This window comes from Danio rerio, chromosome 9 (genome assembly GCF_049306965.1).
Source record: "Danio rerio strain Tuebingen ecotype United States chromosome 9, GRCz12tu, whole genome shotgun sequence".
Taxonomy (NCBI): Eukaryota; Metazoa; Chordata; class Actinopteri; order Cypriniformes; family Danionidae; genus Danio; species Danio rerio.
In genome coordinates this window covers 55,630,001-55,652,694 of record NC_133184.1, presented here as the reverse complement: position 1 = coordinate 55,652,694, position 22,694 = coordinate 55,630,001, and the positions used below count along the sequence as shown (strand labels likewise).

At 35.2% G+C, this 22,694-nt stretch overlaps 1 protein-coding gene across 1 annotated transcript in view; it reads right to left on the bottom strand.

Moving 5' to 3' along the window:
• Positions 1-4,330: 4,330 nt before the first annotated feature.
• Positions 4,331-22,694, bottom strand: part of dct (dopachrome tautomerase) — a 19,008-nt gene continuing 644 nt past the window's right edge. The window contains 7 exon segments of the mRNA NM_131555.2: positions 4,331-4,715; positions 6,674-6,872; positions 8,398-8,533; positions 10,256-10,435; positions 13,327-13,493; positions 16,807-16,907; positions 19,459-19,758. Coding sequence (NP_571630.2) covers positions 4,540-4,715; positions 6,674-6,872; positions 8,398-8,533; positions 10,256-10,435; positions 13,327-13,493; positions 16,807-16,907; positions 19,459-19,758 — 1,259 coding nt within the window. The 3' untranslated portion in view covers positions 4,331-4,539.

Sequence of the window (22,694 nt, the reverse complement as noted above, 5' to 3'; positions counted from 1 at the left end):
ATCACCAGGAGTCAAAGCCCACATGACAAAATATACTATAGTAATTTATAGTAAATACTAGTGTTTTTGACCCATACTATAGTAAAGTGTATACTGTATATATTGTAGTTTTTACAACACTTTGTTAATGAATGCTCCAGCATACTGCAGTATTAACTATAGTGAAGTGATAAACTAATGAATAGTACTTTAGTTTGGTGTATTGTAGTATAATATACCCCATAGCTGTAGAAAACTGGGTCAGTTGTTTATATTACTATAGTTGTTGTGTTTTTACTATGTATACTATTTATAAAGCACTTTATAGTATGGTTCAAAAACACTTTATTTACAGTAATTTACTATATTTTTGTTTTCATATAGGCAGTATTGATTCTGTTTTGTCTGTATGATCCACCAGTAGACATTATCTTGCATTATGAATCACCACGAACCCATTTCAGCTAACAATCATCTTTAATATACTGAAAACAAGACATTTACAGTACTTGGATGGCCTGAGGGTGAGTAAACCAACATCAAATCTTCATGTTTGGTTGAATTATGCCATTTTACTGTGTAAAAGGTAAACTACAGTGCAAATATGATAAACAAATAAACCCTAGTAATTTATTTTAATAATAAAATTACATGTTTTGATTTATTTATTCAACATGTTTACATTCAATAGTTTAATCCAGGCACAAAGTACTTTGAGGGTTGTGTTTAGGGTTGGGGTAGGTGTAGACGTTATTAAAATACGATTAATGGATAATTTAAAAACAACAACATGATAATGACGGTTAAATGTCTTGGACAGAGTATTTGCTTCTCTTCATCAGACCTCAATATCACCAGGAGTCAAAGCCCACATGACAAAATATACTATAGTAATTTATAGTAAATACTACAGTGTTTTTGACCCATACTATAGTAAAGTGTGTACTGTATATATTGTAGTTTTTACAACACTTTGTTAATGAATGCTCCAGCATACTGCAGTATTAACTATAGTGAAGTGATAAACTAATGAATAGTACTTTAGTTTGGTGTATTGTAGTATAATATACCCCATAGCTGTAGAAAACTGGGTCAGTTGTTTATATTACTATAGTTGTTGTGTTTTTACTATGTATACTATTTATAAAGTACTTTATAGTACGGTTCAAAAACACTTTATTTACTGTAATTTACTTTATTTTTGTTTTCATATAGGCAGTATTGATTCTGTTTTGTCTGTATTGATCTACCAGTAGACATTATCTTGCATTATGAATCACCACGAACCCATTTCAGCTAACAATCATCTTTAATATACTGAAAACCAGACATTTACAGTACTTGGATGGCCTGAGGGTGAGTAAACCAACATCAAATCTTCATGTTTGGGTGAATTATGCCATTTTACTGTGTGAAAGGTAAACTAAAATGCAAATATGATAAATAAATAAACAAATAAACCCTGGTAATTTATTTTAATAATAAAATTACATGTTTTTATTTAACATGTTTACATTCCATAGTTTAATCCAGGCACAAAGTACTTTGAGGGTTGTGTTTAGGGTTGGGGTAGGTGTAGACGTTATTAAAATACGATTAATGGATCATTTAAAAACAACAACATGATAATGATGGTTAAATGTCTTGGACAGAGTATTTGCTTCTCTTCATCAGACCTCAATATCACCAGGAGTCAAAGCCCACATGAAAAAATATACTATAGTAATTTATAGTAAATACTAGTGTTTTTGACCCATACTATAGTAAAGTGTATACTGTATATATTGTAGTTTTTACAACACTTTGTTAATGAATGCTCCAGCATACTGCAGTATTAACTATAGTGAAGTGATAAACTAATGAATAGTACTTTAGTTTGGTGTATTGTAGTATAATATACCCCATAGCTGTAGAAAACAGGGTCAGTTGTTTATATTACTATAGTTGTTGTGTATTTACTATGTATAAAGTACTTTATAGTACGGTTCAAAAACACTTTATTTACAGTAATTTACTATATTTTTGTTTTCATATAGGCAGTATTGATTCTGTTTTGTCTGTATGATCCACCAGTAGACATTATCTTGCATTATGAATCACTACGAACCCAATTCAGCTAACAATCATCTTTAATATACTGAAAACCAGACATTTACAGTACTTGGATGGCCTGAGGGTGAGTAAACCAACATCAAATCTTCATGTTTGGGTGAATTATGCCATTTTACTGTGTGAAAGGTAAACTAAAATGCAAATATAATAAATAAATAAACAAATAAAACCTAGTAATTTATTTTAATAATACAATTACAAGTTTTTATTTATTTATTCAACATGTTTACATTCAATAGTTTAATCCAGGCACAAAGTTTTAATTTACATGAATAACTCACCCAAAAAAATCATCATGTTTTCATAATATACAATGCCTATGTTGTATTTCTAACTTCCACAAATCCACAAAGATGTTTCTATGTTTCCTCGTCGTAAAGTCTGAGAACAGACTGAACCTCAAGCATGTGTTTGTTAATCTCCTGAAATCTGACTGCCGGTTGTGTTTCCCAGTGTCGCAATATAAAGATCGGTCACATGAAGGAGATTCATGAGCTCCAGCGGGCAGGAGGATATTTCACCGCTTTAATCTTAATCTTTTCTTTACATAAAGCATCACATGACGGGTCACATGAAGTGTGTAAAGAGTCAGCTCTGGGTAAATGGCTCCTTTTACTACTACTGCAGCAGTGCAGGAATTTGACCTTTACCATGGTAAAGGAAAAATAAATGTGTAGGGCTGGCTCAATGGTCAGCACTGTCGCCTCACAGCAAGAAGTTCGCTAGTTTGAGTCCCCACTGGGCCAGTTGGCATTTCTGTGTGGAGTTTGCATGTTTTCTCTGTGTTGGTGTGGGTTTCCTCCGGGTGCAGTCCAAACACATGTGCTATAGGGGAATTGATTAACTAAATTGGCCGTAGTGTGTGAATGTGAGAGTGTATGGGTGTTTCCCAGTGATGGGTTGCAGCTGGAGGGCATCCGCTGCCTACAACATATGCTGGAATAGTTGGCGGTTCATTGCACTGTGGCGGCCTCTGATGAATAAAGGGACTAAGCGGAAAGAAAAAGAATGAATTTGGTCATAGTGTATGAGAGTGTGTGTGAATGTGTGTATGGGTGTTTTCCAGTACTGGGTTGCAGCTGGAAGGGCATCCGCTTCCTAAAACATATCATGCAATAGTTAGCGGTTCATTCCGCTGTGGCGACCTCTGATAAATAAGGAGACTAAGTGGAAAGAAAAAGAATGAATTTGGTCATAGTGCATGTGTGTGTGTGAATGAGTGTGTATGGGTGTTTTACAGTACTGGGTTGCGGCTGGAAGGGCATCTGCTGCGTAAAACATATGCTGGAATAGTTGGCGATTCATTGCGCTGTGGCAAGTTTTGATGAATAAAGGGACTAAGCGGAAAGAAAAATAATGAATTTGGTCATAGTGTATGAGAGTGTGTGTGTGAATGTGTGTATGGGTGTTTTCCAGTACTGGGTTGCAGCTGGAAGGGCATCCGCTTCCTAAAACATATGATGGAATAGTTGGCGGTTCATTCCGCTGTGGCGGCCTCTGATAAATAAAGAGACTAAGTGGAAAGAAAAAGAATGAATTTGGTCATAGTGCATGTGTGTGTGAATGAGTGTGTATGGGTGTTTTACAGTACTGGGTTGCAGCTGGAAGGGCATCTGCTGCGTAAAACATATGCTGGAATAGTTGGCGATTCATTGCGCTGTGGCAAGTTTTGATGAATAAAGGGACTAAGCGGAAAGAAAAATAATGAATTTGGTCATAGTGTATGAGTGTGTGTGTGAGAATGTGTGTATGGGTGTTTTCCAGTACTGGGTTGCAGCTGGAAGGGCATCCGCTTCCTAAAACATATGATGGAATAGTATGCGGTTCATTCCGCTGTGGCGACCTCTGATAAATAAAGAGACTAAGTGGAAAGAAAAAGAATGAATTTGGTCATAGTGCATGTGTGTGTGTGAATGAGTGTGTATGGGTGTTTTCCAGTACTGGGTTGCGGCTGGAAGGGCAACCGCTGCGTAAAACATATGCTGGAATAGTTGGCGGTTCATTCCGCTGTGGCGACCTCTGATGAATAAAGGGACTAAGCTGAAAGAATGAATTTGGTCATAGTGCATGTGTGTGTGAATGAGTGTGTGTGGGTGTTTTCTAGTACTGGGTAGCAGCTGGAAGGGCATACGCTGTGTAAAACATGTTGGTTCATTCCGCTGTGGTGACCTCTGAAATAGAGGCTAAGCTGAAGGAAAAGGAATGAATGAATTTATAATGTAGAATTGTGAACATCGAGTAAACAATCAAACTTTTAATAATATGATACACAGCATTGACAATATATTATATAAGTTTTAAGAAATTCAAACTCAAAACCATTTTAATGGCATATAATAATCAGTTTTATTACATTTCAAAGTTAAGAATTTAAATAACCACAGTTCAAATTTAGATTGTTTCAGCATATTTTAAGCTCCATAGGATTTGGGACAGTGTGTGTGTGTGTTATGCTTCCCCTGAATATTTTGTGTTTGTGAACTCAGCGTTCAGGAGTGGCTCAAACTCGCGTTTTCTCCTCTGCTGAATGTACAACACCAACACGATCAACAGCAGGAGCAGCCCCAGAAATATTCCTCCCAGAGTGCTGCCCAGCAAAAACATAGCCGGTCTGTTGTCCAGTTCTGGAAAAAAAAATATAAATAAAAGGTCTATTAGTATTAGGATTTAGTTTTTGAATTGTTATTCTGCTGTATAATAAAGAAAAAATAGTGAAATATAACTGCAATGTAATATAATTGTTTACTATTGTAATTAGGGCTGCACGAAATTAATACAAATCTGGCATTTAGATCATTTGTTTTGCTGTGATATAAAGTTGAAGTCAAAATTATTCACCCTATACTCCACAAATGATGTTTAACAGAATCAGGAATTGTTCACAGTATTTCCTATAATATTTTTTCTTCTGGAGAAAGTCTTATTTGTTTTATTTCGGCTGGAATAAAAGCAGTTCTTAATAGTTTTTAACCCATTTTAAGGTCAATATTATTGGCCCCTTTAAGCAATATTTGTTTTGGATTGTTTCCAGAACAAACCACTGTTATACAATGACTTGCCTAATTACCCTAACTTTACCCTAATTAACCTAGTCAAGCCTTTAATTGATATTTTAAGCTGAATACTCGTGTCTTGAAGAATATCTAGTCTAATATTATGTGCTGTCATCATGATAAAGGAAAATAAGTCAGTTATTAGAAATGAGTTATTAAAACTATTATGATTATAAATGTGCTGAGTAAAAAATTCCCTTTAAAACGAAATATAAAGGGTGCTAATAATTCTGACTTATATTGTAACTGCATATTGCGATATGAATATAGACATAATTCACCAGATTATCTGAATAGCTTTATTTGGGAAGATCTTATTAATTTAGATCAACTGATCAAAAATAAAAGTGCTGAATGGTTAGCTGGGGAGTGTAACAGCATTTAAGTACAGAAATTGAACAATCAAACTGTAAAACAACATGGTCATCATAGTATAAATATATATTGGTATATTTGTTTATTTATTTATTTATTTATATAAAAATATGGAGAACCCCCCCAAACCCCCCCCCACCCCCCAATGATTGTGAAGCGGTTTAGGTTTATGGCCATACACAATAAATGCGGTATAAAAATACACATTACATTACACTACATCACATATTTTTAAATATATATCTATTTAATAAATAATTAAATCCTGCCATTTGAATACTGCAGATACACACATTGTGATATTGATGCTGTATATATCGTTTAAACCCTAATTTGTATTAAATTAAATCTATCTTATGTATTAAACTTTATGTTATTCCAGTGACAGGAATAAACGTACATTTTCACTTTCAAAATGTGACAGGGCCTGACATAAGCTTGGCTTCGTCAGAAAAGTCATACAATTCATCCTTGATCACGGTCAGCTTCTTCTACATCAAATAATGCCACTTCTGATTAGCTTAACGGTGTATTGCATGCATATTATGTTAAATTTCATGCAAATGTGACAGGACTAACCGAAACATGGGGACAATTGAAAATTTATTTATATTATATACTTGAAGTATTTTTTGTTTTGTTTGATTTATATATAAATGAATGTTTTTAATCAATTGATGTGAATGATAGCAACTTAAACGTGCTATTTCTGAAGTTTTTTGTGTTCTAAACAACAGTTTGCATAACAAAACTATTAAAGATGTTGGTTCAACTGGGCTGAGGACAAGGACAACGATTTTTGTACATTTGTAAGGTGTTTTTAATAAAGAAAAGAAATCTGAGAACCAAATGAATGATATATTTCACTTTAGACATTTTTAAGGATGAAATACTTATTCACTGTATTTATGTTTTTATTTCAGGGACAGATGGTGTACCTTTCTGGTAAAATGTCCCATAAAACCAATTTTACATCAATATCTTTATGCAACTAGGCTAACATTCAACCATTAAAATAATCCCTGCTATTGCTGTTTTCTTACTTGACATTTTGTTCTAGTCTTTAATATGTGTTTGGACCAATATGTGTGAGTAAATAATGGCATATTTTAAATTCTGAGGTAACGTAGTAGCCTGTGTTTTTGTTTATTTACCTTCGAGGTCGATGGAGTATGAATATCCGAGCTGTTCAGATGCGATGTAAATCTCCTCATTGGTCACAGGTGGGAAGAAGGGCACCATATTATAATGCCTGTTGTGTCCGATTGGAGCCATTTCATCCGGGAAAGTTTCGTTTTCACGGAAGCGTCTCATCCATTCATCAAATATGGCGTCGGTGAATGCGTGGAGCACCTGTTCAGATGTTAAAGAGAAATTAGCGGTGTTTTTACACTTTCGGAGCATCGGATTATCGTCATTATTAACCCCAGGTATGGTTTCACACTTGCAGATCTAGCCTACTTGCATAGTTTTAAAATAGTGTTTGTGTTAAATAGCTTTTTTTTCTAGTTAGTAGGCTTTAAATACCGACAAATGGCGGGTTGTTGCTAGATGAGATAACGTTACGGTTGCGGCCTGCAACAAAAATTATTTATATTATTATTATTATTATTATTATTATTATATAATAATAATAAAATTGTGTTTTATTATTGTCTACTCAAACTGTAAACCAACCTCACTGTAATCCCTGCTGAAAAATCCAGCTTAAACCAGCCTAGGATGGTTGGCTGGTCAACCAGGCTGGTTTTAGAGGGTTTTGGCCACTTCCAGGTTGGTTTTAAGCCTCTCCAGCCTGGTTTTAGCTGGTCAGGCTGGGAGATGAAAACCAGCTCGACCAGCCTAGTCAGGCTGAAAACGGCTGGAAAAATCCATCTTAAACTAGCCTAGGCTGGTTGGCTGGTTTAAGCTGGTCAGCCAGGCTGGTTTTAGAGGGGTTTAGGCCATTTCCAGGCTGGTTTCCAGCCATTTCCAGCCTGGTCTTAGCTGGTCAAGCTCGTGTTAGCTGGTCATCTCCCAGCCTGACCAGCTAAGACCAGGCGGGAAATGGCTGGAAACCAGCTTGGTAATGGCCAAAACCCCTCTAAAACCAGCCTGACTGACCAGCTTAGACCAGCCAACCAGCCTGGGCTGGTTTAAGCAGTTTTTTTTAGTAGGGTTAAGTTGGATTTTTCAGCAGGGATGGAAAAGCAGCAACTTAGTTGTACTGAATATTACTTATTAAATTACCCAATAAATTGTAATTTATTAAAGTCTACCCCTACAGAAATCCTTAATCTGTCACAGTACTGTAAAAATATTAATTGTTATTATACAGCGCCACAAAAATGGTGCTTCATTGATGTGCATCCACTGCTGTATCCTACCTAGACTTTACCCAATTCGTCACGTGCTTTGGAAATGCAATGTTTTCGACACTGTACAAAACTATTACTTTTTTTACTCTGCTGTGAGGGGTATGTTTAGGGGTAGACTGTATGTAGTAACCATCAAGAGTGAGCGGGAAAATGTCAAACGGAAAACGTTTGTGAAGTTTGTTTTTGTTTTGTGTTTCCAACAACAAGTCTATATATACAGAATAAAATTGATAGCCATTATCGACATGATATTGGTTTTTAGTGCAATATGTTTAGCAGTTATGCTTTATAGTGACACAGACGCCGCAAATTGTTGACCCAGGAATTGTGTAACGTCATTGTGTAAATGTCCACTATTAATCGTTAACCCTTGGTCATTCATATAAAATGTGGATCTTAAACCATGAAAACATGTACACTGTGCATACAGATAAAACATCTGAAGTGTGTAAAGCCTGAGTGAATCAGAACCAGTGTTTATGAATGGTAATTCTTGTAATTTAGAATTTCTTGTTTATTACCAGAAATATTGGGTCATTGGCAGCGGAGTGAGACAGAGCGCTGGTCCCATTGAGGAACTGATGAACCAGGTTGTGTAGATTGGACACTGATGTGTCCAGCTCTCCATCCGGCTTATCATATCCCTCCAGTGCATTCCTACAAGAAAAGATAGAGTAAGACATCAAAACTGACCCACAGCATGACCGGTTTTGTAAATGGACATTTAACCTATGAATTTTATTAAAAATTGCGTGTATGATTTATGCTACTGGTCAGAAATTTTACAACAGTGAGATCATTTTTTTTTTTAAACATAAGTTTGCATTTATTTTATCCAAAGTACAGCAAAGCATTAACATTTTGCAATATTTACTGTTTAAAGTTTTCAATTTTAAAACTATTTTACAATATTTAAAAAAAAAAATTTAATCGCATGATCCTTCAGAAATATATACACACACACACACACACACACAGTTGAAGTCAGAATTATTAGCCCCTCTGAATTATTAGACCGCTTGTTTATTTTTATTTTTTCCCAATTTCTCTTTAAAGGAGAGAATATTTTTTTTCAATGCATTTCTGAACATAAAGCAGTTATAAGAAATTAGTTATTAAAACTATTATTTTATCTTTGCCATGATGAAAGTAAATAATATTTGACTAGATATTTTTTGAGACACTTCTATATAGCCTAAAGGAATATTTAAAGGCTTAACTAGGTTAATTATTAATATATATAAGCAATTCCATGCAAATGTCAACTTTGCCATGGAAAGAAAAATGTTTTCACCAAAATAGCGAAGCCGTTTCTACTAGGCAAGTGTTTTTCAGTACTTTAAAAAATACTTAAAAATGTCTCTGTCAATGTTTTCAAACTATTATATTTGATTTATCAAAGTCACACACATGACAATTTCACATCCATAACGAAAAAGTGTCACATTCATAATAAAGCTTTTCCCTCAAAAATGTCAAAATAAAATAAAATCAATCATTTTTGATCTATAGAGAGCTAACTCTTATCTTTTTGATGAGCATTATTTATTTTAGGTTGTGCAGTTTTATTCACAGAATTTCTACAAAATATGTTGTATACTGTAAACTCGCAGACTTGTCACATCCATAACGCATGTTTATTTTCCTCATTTAAAGCATAAAATTTTTTTTACAGATTGAATTTTTGTTAATCCCATAACTCTGTAGTCAGTTGTTTTGCTGCCAAAACTGCCAAATTGCTTATCATTGCAAATCTTATAACGTGTTGTTAGGACACAGGGATACAATGTAACCTGCTCACCTAATGCTTACTCTTATATTATTTGCTAAGTAATAACCTCATGTGGAACTCTGAATCAGCATCTCATTTCGGAGTCTGCCACTGTCCACCGCAGGTCACATTTCAGTCACAGATGCATGCTTTGAGCGCTTTCCTGACTGAATGAATGAAATACGCTGTTTTCCATCAAGGCAACTTGGAGTGTTAGGGTTAGGTTTGATTGGCTAAACTGGCAGTGGGCGGGTTAAATGAACCAAAACAAAGTCAGCCGATCCAGCACGTAAAGCACGTTCAAAGCTGATTATCTGACTTCAGCATTGCTTTTCAGATAAACAATAATTTTTACTTGGCACGTTTCTGAAATGCAAACATATGGTGTTTTCCTGCTTTAAGAGTCAAAAACTGACATACAGCACCTACAAAAAGGGTAATATTGAGCTTAGCAGTTTTACAATTATTTTGAAATCTATTTTTAACATCTATGGCAACAACTTTAATGTGTTGAAATGAAGAACGAAAGATCATGCCGAAGATGTCTGAGGGTGAGTAATCCATGATGGAATGCGTTTATTTTTAGGTGAAGTGTGCTGTCTCTCTACCTGAAGCTGAAGGTGGAGTTGGTGAAATATGGTGGACTGTCGAAGTCTCTGAGGTTCAGGCAGCTTCTCACATCATTCATGGTTGGTAAAGTCACATTAGTGCTCATCGCTGTTCCTCTGCGCAGTGATCCCTCATTTGTGCCGTTACACAGAGTCACCAGACGATTATATTCATCCAGACTGAAAGAAAAATATGCAAGTCATTACAGATTTTTAATAGCTAGATGTGTCTCATTCTGCTCCCTAGATTACAAATCTTGTCATGAATATAACCAATGCTGCTCATATAATAATAACATATTACATATTTAACTTTTAATGTATGATTATAATATTTGGCTATTTCTCACTGTTTCTAATATTTACTAATGAGACGTTATTTATTGTAAAGTGTTATTGTTGTCGCCAAATGATGATAGATCGCTCTCCTGACCAATCAGCTGTCGTGAAGACTTGCAGAAATGACAGGCATGGAAAGAGAGAAAGAGAACGGGAGGTATAGATGCGCGGATCAGCTGAAATGACACCTGAATATGCAGATTCAAACTAAGCATCCACCCGCCCACACATTTAGTTTTATATGATAGCCTATATGTATCCGCACCCGATCGTCACTTTAATAATTGAATTCTTTTAGGCATGATGATAGATCAACATGGATATTAACTGCAGATTCAGTGAGCAATAATTGAGCATTCACTGTGTCTGCACGGAAATCAAGCCTCGCACCTGAGAATGTGGACATTAAGGTGTTTTTGAAGAACTTTGAACTTAATTGAATATTCTAAATGTTCTCTAAATGTCCTTAGATCATGTCCTTGATCTTTCACTAGTCTACACTGCAGTTTTTTTTTTTTTATTTAATATCAGTTTACTTTAAGATTGCTGCACTAAAGACAATAGCCCCTTTCACACATACAGACCTTTCCGGAAAATTACCCTCAATTTTCCGGAAAGGTTGTATGTGTGAACAGGCCCTTTTTGAAAATGCCGTTAAATTTGTTCTGGCTATTTTCCGGAAAGAGAAGTTGTAACATTATCGGTAATTTGCCGGAATGCTGCGCTGTGTGAATGCAGAAGGAAGATTGCCGTAATAAGCGCGTCCACGTCTAGAACGTGCTGACGTGAGACGTCTGCTTTAGCCAATCACAACAGTCAGACGCATTCACGTGCGCGCAGTTTATGACAATAAAAGCCTTTGAATATTTTTTCCAGACACCTTTAGCTGCTAGATGTTAGTCAGATAATGTTTCTATGTTCCTTCTTAATGCTGTGTAAATAATTATCGATAAAATGTTTATGATAATCCGTTGTTTGTTTACCTTCAAGCTTTGCGTGTGCCCGTGAGCGCCCATAGCGCCAGCACACACACATATCAAAGTGTTTCCCTATGTTTTCATTAGAGCTGTACTCCATACTGATCCATCCGAAGAGTTTGTAATGTAGTCAAATGTTTACAAACACAAGCGCAACCGTTTAGAGGTCATTTCTGGTGAATGATGTCAGAATTTACCGGCATTTTCAGATGGATGTGTGAATGCTCTTTTCCGGAAAAATTCCGTAACGTCCTTGCCTGTGTGAACAGCGTTTTTTTGAATATACCGGTAAAGTAGTTCCGGAAATTTTCCGGATATTTACCGGTATCACTGTGTGAAAGGGGCTAATAGTTTTTTTCTGACTAGTCTATATTGGAGGTATTTATTTAATTTTAGCTGTTTACTCTAGTATCCTGACTGTAGTAAAAATGTGATGGCAAAGTTAATGAAGAGAAAGTAAAGATGTTCTTGTTATTAAGTGAACCTATTGTTCCTTAGCAGTGCTGTTAGGATGACATCAACCCTAACCCCACAGCAAACAGAAACCGAACCGTGGCTCCAAAACCGTGAACTGAACTGAACCGTGCCTTTGGTGTATCGTTACACCTCTAATATCCATAGTAGGAAAACCAAATATGCAATGGAAGTCAATGTTTACAAGTTTTTAAACTACTTAATAACATTCCTTTAAAATATCTTCTTTTGTGTTAAACAGAACAAAAAGATACTCAAACTTTTTTATAACAAATGAATGGTGAATTTAAATGTTATGTCTTGGGTGAACTATAATTTTTCTTGTTGGCTTTGTCCCATTATTAATCCGGGGTCGCCACAGCGGAATCAACCACCAACTTATCCAGCAAGTTTTTACGCAGCGGATGCCCTTCCAGCCGCAACCCATCTCTGGGAAACATCCACACACACACACACTCATACACTACGGACAATTTAGCCTACCCAATTCACCTGTACCGCATGTCTTTGGACTGTGGGGGAAACAGGAGCACCCGGAGGAAACCCACGCGAAGGCAGGAAGAACATGCAAACTCCACACAGAAACGCCAACAGAGCCGAGGTTCGAACCCAGCGACCTTCTTGCTGTGAGGCGATTGCACTACCTACTGCGCCACTGCCTCGCCATGGTTGAACTATCCCCTTATCTAATTATGTTAGCGTTAGTGGTTTTTGTTTAGGTCACAAAGCATTACACTATCTATTTTGAGTTATTATAACTGTTAAAATAACCTTTTTTTTTTTAGCTTATGCCAATATCCTGATAATATTGTATGTCATGATAAACATAATCGCAACAGAAAGGAAATGATAAACCCAGAAATCATTGATATGCCTAGTAGGAAAACCAAATATGCTATTGAAGTCAATGGTTACAAGTTTCTAAGCTACTTCATAACATTCTTCAAAATATCTTCTATTGTGTTTCTACAGAATAAAAAGAAACTTAAACTTTTTATAGACCGTTTTAAGGGATGTAAACAATAACAGTGGTCTTTATTCCATAGCTTCTGAAAACCCAAAGATTTACACATATTGATACGTTTTTTTTTTTTTTTTTTTTGACAGCTTGTCAATTATTACAGCTCTGAAATGGTTTGATGACAAGCAGGAACAGTTCATGGACCAATGATATTGCCATATTGAAATGGTCTATAGCAAATGAAGGGTGAATTTGAATGTAAATGTTTTTTGGGTGAGCTGTGTTTTCTTCATTTCTGAAGGTGTTTGGTCAGAGCGCACCTGTCACATACGACTCCCCAGCGGGCGAACCGTGAGCGCGGGCTGATTCGGGAAGGGTCACTGGGGTCTCGTCCTCCCAGCAGAGAGTCTGTGCACACGTCACACTCTGACTGGCCTGTCGCAAAGTTCCAGTACGGCACGGCGAAGTTCTCATTACCCGTCAGTTTCTAAGATGGAAAGAAAAAGTCAGTGTTACATGACTTATATGTTATTATTAGTCTAGGGATATTTGTTTGCCAAAACATATAATAGATTTGAGTGTTTACAAAAGGACCTGTAAAACACTTAAGCATTATTTGTTTTGGATTGTCTACAGCAGGGGTTCTCAATGTGGAGGTCGGGACCCCCCGAGGGGTCGCGGGATAATGAAGGGGGGGGGGGGGGGTCGCCTGGTGATTTCCAAAAATCTATTTATTTTTATTAAACCATAAGTATTAGTGTATTTTATCCATTACCTACTGAAAAAATAGTTGTTTATAGTTACTATATACTATATATTAGCTTGTAGTTACTAGTTACCTCAGGTAATGTTTGATAATGTTTATTATATTAAAGACACAGCAATAGTGGCAGATTGATTTTAAAGTACAAGGTTAAACTTTCTGGCACATTTACATCACTGGCATACATTAAAAAAAATTAAGCGAATAGACTTTTCTATTGGTGTGTTTCCGCCATTGCATGCCAGGTTTCTGTATTTATAACCACCTCCGAGGATATTGAGGGTTGCGAGTCACTGGCATTGTCATTTTGGGGGTCGCTGGCTGAAAATTTCGGGAACCCCTGGTCTACAGAACAAACCAATGTTATACAATGACTTGCCCTACTATCCTAACATGCCTAATTAACCGAGTTAAGCCTTGCTGAATAGTAGTGTCTTCTAAATATCGAGTCTAATATTATGTGCTGTCATCATGCGAAGATAAAAGAAATCTGTTATTAAAGATATTAGGTTTAGAAATGTGTTGAAAAACATCTTCGTCATACAGAAATTGTGAGAGAAATATACAGGGGGCTAATAACTCTGACTTCAACTTTATAACAAAACCTACTAGCTGTATTAAGCTAAATATTGAAAGAAAAGCATGAAAGGAGACCTCTTCAACATACCAAACGTCTTCACTCAACTACTCAAAACAAAAAACTAAACGTAAAATAGCACGCTCTCCTGAGTCTAATGCAGGGCTATTCAATTGGCGGCCCGCGGGCTGAACCACACACACACACACACACACACACACACACACACACACACCCAACCCAGAATATGTTCTGCAGGGGTATGTTAAAAAAAAAAAAAAGACTTATTTGCAGTCCAGGGTCACAAATCAAAAGGAACTGATTGTCCTTTTGATTTGTGACCCTGGACTGCAAATAAGTGTCTTTTTTAAAAAAATTTTATTGAGATGTATGTATCATTTGAAAGCAAAACAATTAAGCTGTCCATTGATTTTCACAGAATTTTGATTCTAGCTCATTCTATTGCTGAGAATATTAAAGGTGCAGTAGGTGATTGTCTTCAGAAGCATGTTTAGTTGTGCTGGTTGAAAGTCTCTTCACAGTCTAATAGTAATGATTACAGTAAATGATCTAAATGTATTTTTATATTCTGGGTAAGGCATAAAACTAAAAATGATCATCCAATTAAATAGAGTCGGGCCGACATCTCTCATAATCCCGATAAGTAGCTCAAACTGTCTGTCAGCGAATGCAGATTTGAACAACTGCGCAGCCGTTTGTACGCAGCTCCGCTGACCGCCGCGCGTTCACGAGAGAGGGAGAGATCGGTAAAAACATGTTGAATCAACTTTTTATAAACCTGAATCAATATTGGAGTTACCTTTGCACGCTGGAGAAAGGATGACACCATGTCTGAAGGATTTCTCTTAGACAGGTCATGTTCTGTTTTAAAACTGTTTTAGCTTCACGCAAAGCTGATGTAACGTTAGATGTTGTTGTTATAAATGGGTTATATCTGCACAGAAGTGTTGTTCAGACACTAAAATTGTCCAGTGAAAGATTGATAAGACTGTTTTCAGTTTCATAAGGGACCTTTTACAGCATCGATAATGTAGATTTTAATTAGTTTAACAACAAAACACAAGTAAATAGCGCTATTCCGCCTAGTCTCTCCCTATATTGTTTATCATTCAACTCTAAATATTCACTCTGAAAGCGCATGTCAGTTTGGCTTGCACGCCGCCAGAGAAGCACTAGTCACTTTTAACACATGAGAGAGGGTTCTTTTGCTGTGCCAACACAATCTCACGGCAATTCGTAACTTTTTCATTTAGTGGCTAATTCGTATGAATTCGTACGATCTAATTCGTACAATTTAGTACGATTTGCTTATCCACCAATGACGGTTGGGGTTAGGGGTGGGGTCAGGTGCCACGCCTCCTTTTTAAAATCGTACCATTTCGTACGACTGAACTCGTACGAATTCGTACGAATTAGCCACTAAACTGGCAAAACGTAAAATACTTACGTTTTCTCATGAGATCAGGCTGGCTGTGCTTGTATTTAAGGAGGCGTGGCTCTAGACGGCAGGGGAGGGACTGTGATTCAGAGATTTATGCTAAGCTGTTAGCATTGTGGAAGATCACCTACTGCACCTTTTACTTTTCTTTTTTTTTTTTTTAAAGAGAACTTTTGCCACTACTTATTATAACTATAAAATCATCATCTAACGCTAAAATAAATGATTTAGTTATGTTGCTAAAATAAACAAATAAAATTATAATACTAAAAGACTTGCATTTAATTGTATACTGGCAGCTAGCTAGAGCAAAACTGAGGATCTACAGTCATTAAAACAGACATGTAAATACAGCCTAATAAAGAAAGTACAGAAAATAATTAGAGTTTTAATACTTAAATTTAAATCTGAAGTAAAAGGCAAAAATAATTAAGCCACCAAGAATAAGATCAACAGTGTTTAACTTTTTTAGTTACCTAAAAATTTTTCAATTAGACATTGTTTGTAAATATACAAAATATTTACAAAGGAATTGTAAAGAATTAGGCAAAAACGTTTGTTTAAAAGAAAAAAAAAGTTTTGCTTAGTTTTAATACTTTATCACAGTGGTTGTCAAACTTTATTTTTATCAAGTACTACCTCAGAAAAAAATAAGTCTCTCCAAGTACCACCAAAATGAGCATTATAGAAATACAGTAGTATTACAATATAAGGCCCAGTAAAGCAGCTACAACTCTGCACAGTTAAAGCGTGGCAGATTACCTCAGTAATGTAGGCTATATTTCATATATGGCATATATACATAATTTTTGATACATTTTTAAATGTGTTTAGCATGTACATGACATATTTCATTCCTCCACGTACCACTAGAAGAAAGCCTGTGTACCACTAGTGGTACACATACCACAGTTTGAAAACTACTGCTTTATCACTTACAAATGGAATTGAAATGTGTACATTTTTGAGTGTTGAAGTGTAAATGTGGTGTTTCGTCTGACCTGTAGTTCTCTCTCCAGGCTGAGCAGGTGATATCTGTGCCAGGTGATGAACGCTGGGCCTTTGTGCGAGAAGTCGATGGCTTTAAAAGGACGTCCAGGACCTGCCGGAAATGCATGTGAAGGTGAAACAAGCACTATATACAACACATTTTGGTATATTGGTCCCACTTTATATTAAGTGGCCTTAACTAATATGTACTTACACAGGAATTAATACGTAAATATGTAAATGTGTAAATACATGTATTTACTGTGTACTTATGCTTGATTAAATACATGTATGTAATCACATCTGTAACTAACATTTGTAATTACATTTGTAAATACACTGTTGACCATCCCTTACACCTTAACCCACCCTTAAACCTACCCATACCACCAAACCTGTCATAACCCAACCTCTATTCCAACTCAAAAGCACCACAAGTGTTCTCAAATACATTATAAACACAGTAAGTACATTGTATTTATTTTCTGATGTAAGTACATAGTAGTTAAGGACACTTAATATAAAGTGGGACCGGTATATTTAACTGCTTATTTTCCTGGGAAAATACATTCCTTTGTAAAGAGTCTTGGTGTCATCTTTGAGCAAAAATTTGATCAGCAAATTAATGCGGTTGTCAAAAATAGTTTTTTCTATTTTAGATATATTGCCAAGCTGAAGTCTGTCCTCTCGTTCAGTGATTTGAGAGGGTTGTTCATGCTTTCTCTTCTCGTCTGGACTATTGCAATGCACTGTATCTGGGTGTGAGTCAAGCCTCTCTCTTGCGACTGCAGCTTGTTCAAAACGCAGCTGCCAGGCTCTTAACAGGCACAAAAAAATAAGAACACTTTACACCTGTACTTGTTTCTCTACACTGGCTGCCAATCCAGTTCAGAATTCAGTACAAAGTTCTGTTGTATGTTTATAAATCCCTCCATAGCCTGGCCCCTGAGTATATTCCTGTGCTAATTATTATGCACCAACCTGTGAGATTTCTATGGATCGTCTCTATTTGCAAGTTCCTAGATCACTCTTAAAATGTCGAGGTGATAGAGCTTTCTCAGTCGCAGCTCCGAGACTTTGGAACGATCTTCCACTCTCTTAAAGATCAGCTCAAACTTTTGAGTCTTTTCAGAGTTCACTGAAAACAAACTTATTTTCTTTAGCTTTTAATCATGTGATGCGAGTATGTATTTTGGTTTTTTGTATATTTGCATGCGTTTTATGTACAGCACTTTGGTACCCATTGTGGTTTGTTGAAAGTGCTATAGAAGTAAGTTAAGTTGAGTACCTAATCTATTCAAATAATGACATGCATAGGAAAAAAAAAACCTAAACAAAGATATTAATTTATATTGCATTTAATAGATGTGTATGCATTTTAATCTATTTTACACTTTTAAAAATTATTCAAATGTCAGTAAATAAGTGAATGATTGAATAAGTGGAAAATACAATACAGTCTTTGCGATTTAAGAGATGTCTAAAATGTTTTTATTTTTTTACCAAATTTTGTTTTCATTTTTCTTTGAAAAAATAAAATTGTGAAACTCTGGCGTAATTTCTAAACGTATTTATTTAAAATTCTAAAACCATTGCAAAGTCTGCAATTGTTTATTAGAAAAAGTTAGCAAAACAAAAATCTTTATGAATTCATGAAAGTCTTATTTATTCCAAATTCTATATATATTTTAATTGTTTAAAATTTATTATAATTAAAACTGAAAAATGCATTTTTTTGGCGAACAAAGCACTGCAAAACTGATGCTTACAGTTACATCTTGAGTAAAATTTATATTTTCTTTAATATTAATATATTAATAATAAAACATTAATAGTCAATGTTCATATCATGTTAATTGTCTTTTGGTTTTATCGAATACTATAAATATAGTTTAATAATTTTTAAGAGTTGTACAATACACTTTATTTGTTATAGCAGTTATAACAAGGTTAGTCTGAATTTATTTATTATTGTTTTACTTCATATTTATTTTAATATTAGTGTTATTTTTATCATTACAGTAGTATATTTTTCCATATATTTACTAAAATCCTGAATGCCTCATTTGTATAAGTCATGTTGGCCAAAAGCATCTGCTAAATTAATATTTATTTATTTCACAATTTAAGTCACCCATCTTTTACTTTTACATGTATATGACTTAAATACAAAATAGTATTAATTAAAAATTGTGCATTTATTATGTGATGTATTTTCTTTTATACTTGAATTTTGTCAATGCTTTCAAAATCAAAAAAAAGTCTTTAAACGGTGAATAAAACTTTGCGTATCAATGAATGTGAACAACAGGAGAACACAAATATAGTCCAAATATGTTGATTATAGTAGTATTAACTATAGTGAACTGCTAAACCAGTAAATACTGTCGTGTAGTTTTTACTAAAATGTAGTATGTGTTTTGACTGTTCACGTTTCACGTTGCCCTTAAACAGTGACTAAACATTGACTATCGATGAATACGAAAGACAAGAAAACACAAAATTCTCTTTATATATTAATTTTGTCTGTGCTGTAAATTATAATGCAATTAAAACAATGAGTAAAACACTATCCATCAATGTGAAAACAAACACAAATACGCTCCAAATATAAAGTCTGAAGTCATAGTGACCGTGCAGTATCTGCTAGTGGTTTTACTGACCCAGAAGTGTGTCTCTGACGGAGTAGTAATGCTGCCAGACGAAGAAGTCGTATATGGAGATGTTGCTGAACTGTGGTTCTGTGCCGTTGGGTCCCAGCAGGCCGAGCCAGTGCTGTGTGGCGATCATATAATCAGGATGAACGGTGGTTTTGCTGAGATCCAGTGCGTTCAGAAACTCCTGCAGCTCTTCCGGACTCAGAGAGTGAATGTCTTTCCGCAGCACCGGAGCTTTACGCTGGTCACAGTTCAGCCCCGTCCAGCCGAACTTACACTCGCCACAGTTATAGCCGGCAAAGTTTCCTGCGCAGAACAGCAAATATAGTTTAAGAGACTATGAGCCCATGATAAAGTGTACATTTTGATTATTCTGCTTTCTAGGAGAGAAGAACATAATTTATTATATATCCTGTCTGCAAACATTGAATTCTTTTAAACTGGAGCATCCCATTATTACTGATATTTTTGTCAAAGTAAACGAACTACAGAGAAAGTTTTATAATATAGTTGTAACCCCGGGGAGTGACAATGACAACTAAGGTTTGTATCCAAATGCAGGTTTATTCGAAGTCAGGCTAGCAATGGTCAACACAGGTGGAAACGGATGTATACAAGCAGTCCAGAATCATAGTCAAACACAGGCGAGAGGCCAGAGGGTAGTGATTTGACGTTGTGCGCTGAGGCTTCGAAACATGCATCAAAAAAACTATACATCTCGCAGTGAAGCAGTGTACCGGAGCTTAATTCGTTTTGCCATTATCATGTGATCAGTGACGTCCCAAGCTTCATTTTCGCCTATACCCACGTGACTGCTTCCAATTTTGATTCAAAGGTTTAAACACTCATGGCTTAGTAAAGTGTATAGCGAGATATAAGGCATCGATTACATACATTTCTACTGTTTCAAAGCACTGCACCTGTCCCACACACCAGTAATTAAACTAAAATACATTAGTAGTTTATAGTAAAAAGGTTTTGAACCATACTAAAGTGTATTAGCGTATTTTTTACAACTATCTTTAAAGAAAACCACTGCATATCGTAATATAGTGTTTAACAGAGACCAGCTGGCGAGTATTGCACAAACATATCACTCACATAGCCTCCTTCTAGAGCATTCGCCTCCCATGCAGGAATCGCTGGTTCGATCCCCGCTTGGAGTAGGACTAGTAGTAATATAATAAACTTTTGAATACCTTGGATGTTACTACAGTCATCAGTGGTTTAATGTAATAGATCTTATGTGTAAAAACTACAGTAATTGAGTAACTTGTTTGTTGCTGTTGTTGTATTACTACATGAATGAGTTGGCCAGTTGTAAACATTTGACATTATGGCAACACAGTGCTTTCCCACACTTTAACCAGAAGAGGTCCTCATCGAGCTCTGATTTAGAAAGCTTCGGGTAACGAACCTTATACATTGGGTCGAGCGCTTCACTGGTTCAGAAAGCTTCCTTTCACCATCACTACCAGAAGGCAGGTGGCTAAACAGGAGAACTGGATAAACAAGGCTAAGATAAAAAAAAAAAAAAAAAAACACGAGAAAACAAGACTAGGAGTACGCGTTGCAATGTCACTAACAGTAATGGGAACAATGGGAGTGAGTGTGTTGCTTAAATAGTGTGTGCAATCAGTCTCTGACAATCCTCAGGTGGTGCGAGTGTAATCAGTCTAGATGAGGAAGCATGTGTGAGTGTGAACGGGGTGTATGTATGAAAATGTAGTCCAGAAATGGCGGATTTGTAGTCCATAGTTAATGTGAATGAGATCCAGCGATCTTATGAAGTACGATCGCTGGTAATCGTGACTAGTCTTCTGCTGGATCCCTGGACATGCTGGATTGCCGTAGCAGGAAAGCCAAAGGAGTGCAAAATCCCACCTTCAGATCTAAAGCCACTAATAAAAGGCTATTTTCTAAACAAATGGCAAACAGAATGGGGTCAGTGCTCAGAAAAGAAACTTTTTGTTCAGCCAGAAATGGAAAGAAAATCAAATTTATTTATTTTTTACCTCAAGACATGATGAGACTGTTTATAGAAGATGCCGCATTGGATATTTACTTAAAGGAGAACCACCAAAATGTCAGTATTGCATAAGAAACCAATCTGTTAAACATATTCTTGTGGAATGCCCTGTTTTTAATGTTATCAGACAACAGTTCTGATCTGGAGAGACTTTAAAGAAAACATTTTTAAATGTGAATCCTTCTAAAATTTATATTTTATATAATTAATATACAATGAAGTAATAGCAAGTTATTATAGGCAATAATACATCTTTATATGTAAATAAATCTACATGTAATGTATGACACTAAATTAAGATTTTACTCAAACAATTTAATAGTGTGTATTTGCTAATTTTTCTGATAACTTTTTAATTAATGGTTTCCCACATTAAATATTATAGTAATTTATTGTAAGCAATATATTGTTTTTGAACCATAATTTACTGGTAATTTGTTGTAATTATAGTAGCAACAAATTAAGCAATATAAGCAAATTGACTTTTAATAATTAATAAATATATATATATATATATATATATATATATATATATATATATATATATATATATATATATATATATATATATTTTTTTTTTTTTTTTTATATATTTTTATATATATATATATATATATATATATATATATATATATATATATATATATATATATATATATTACTAACAGTTGCTGCAGTTTAGTAAAACAGTAGTTTATAATCAGATAATCAGTTTATAACTATAGTATATATTGTTTAAATGATTAACTATAGTAATTCATTTTAATATGACACATTGTTCGCTTTTTATATTTGACAACAAATCGATTTTAACCAAGTATTACAATGTTAAGATCCTGAATTAGTTTATTGCATAAATCCTACAATTAGACGGTGTATTATGTTTTCTTTGTGTATGTGGACACGTGAATAAAGTCAAAAGTGTTTAACCAATTATTTTTTATCTACATAATTTGAGTTCAGCAACTGCAGAGATGTTAAAGTAATCAGTACGATATAAAAATGATATAATGACTGACCTGGGAAACCCTATTTGTGAAATTCAATAGGTGGTGATAATGCCTATAAGGAGTTAATTACCATCTAAATTGTGTGTGCCTGAAACGTGTGTAGTGTAGCTGGATATTTCTCCCTTAAACAGACATTAAACTGACTATAAGACATTTTGCAAGTACATGTCAACTTACACTGAGCCCAATCTAACAGTCTACTT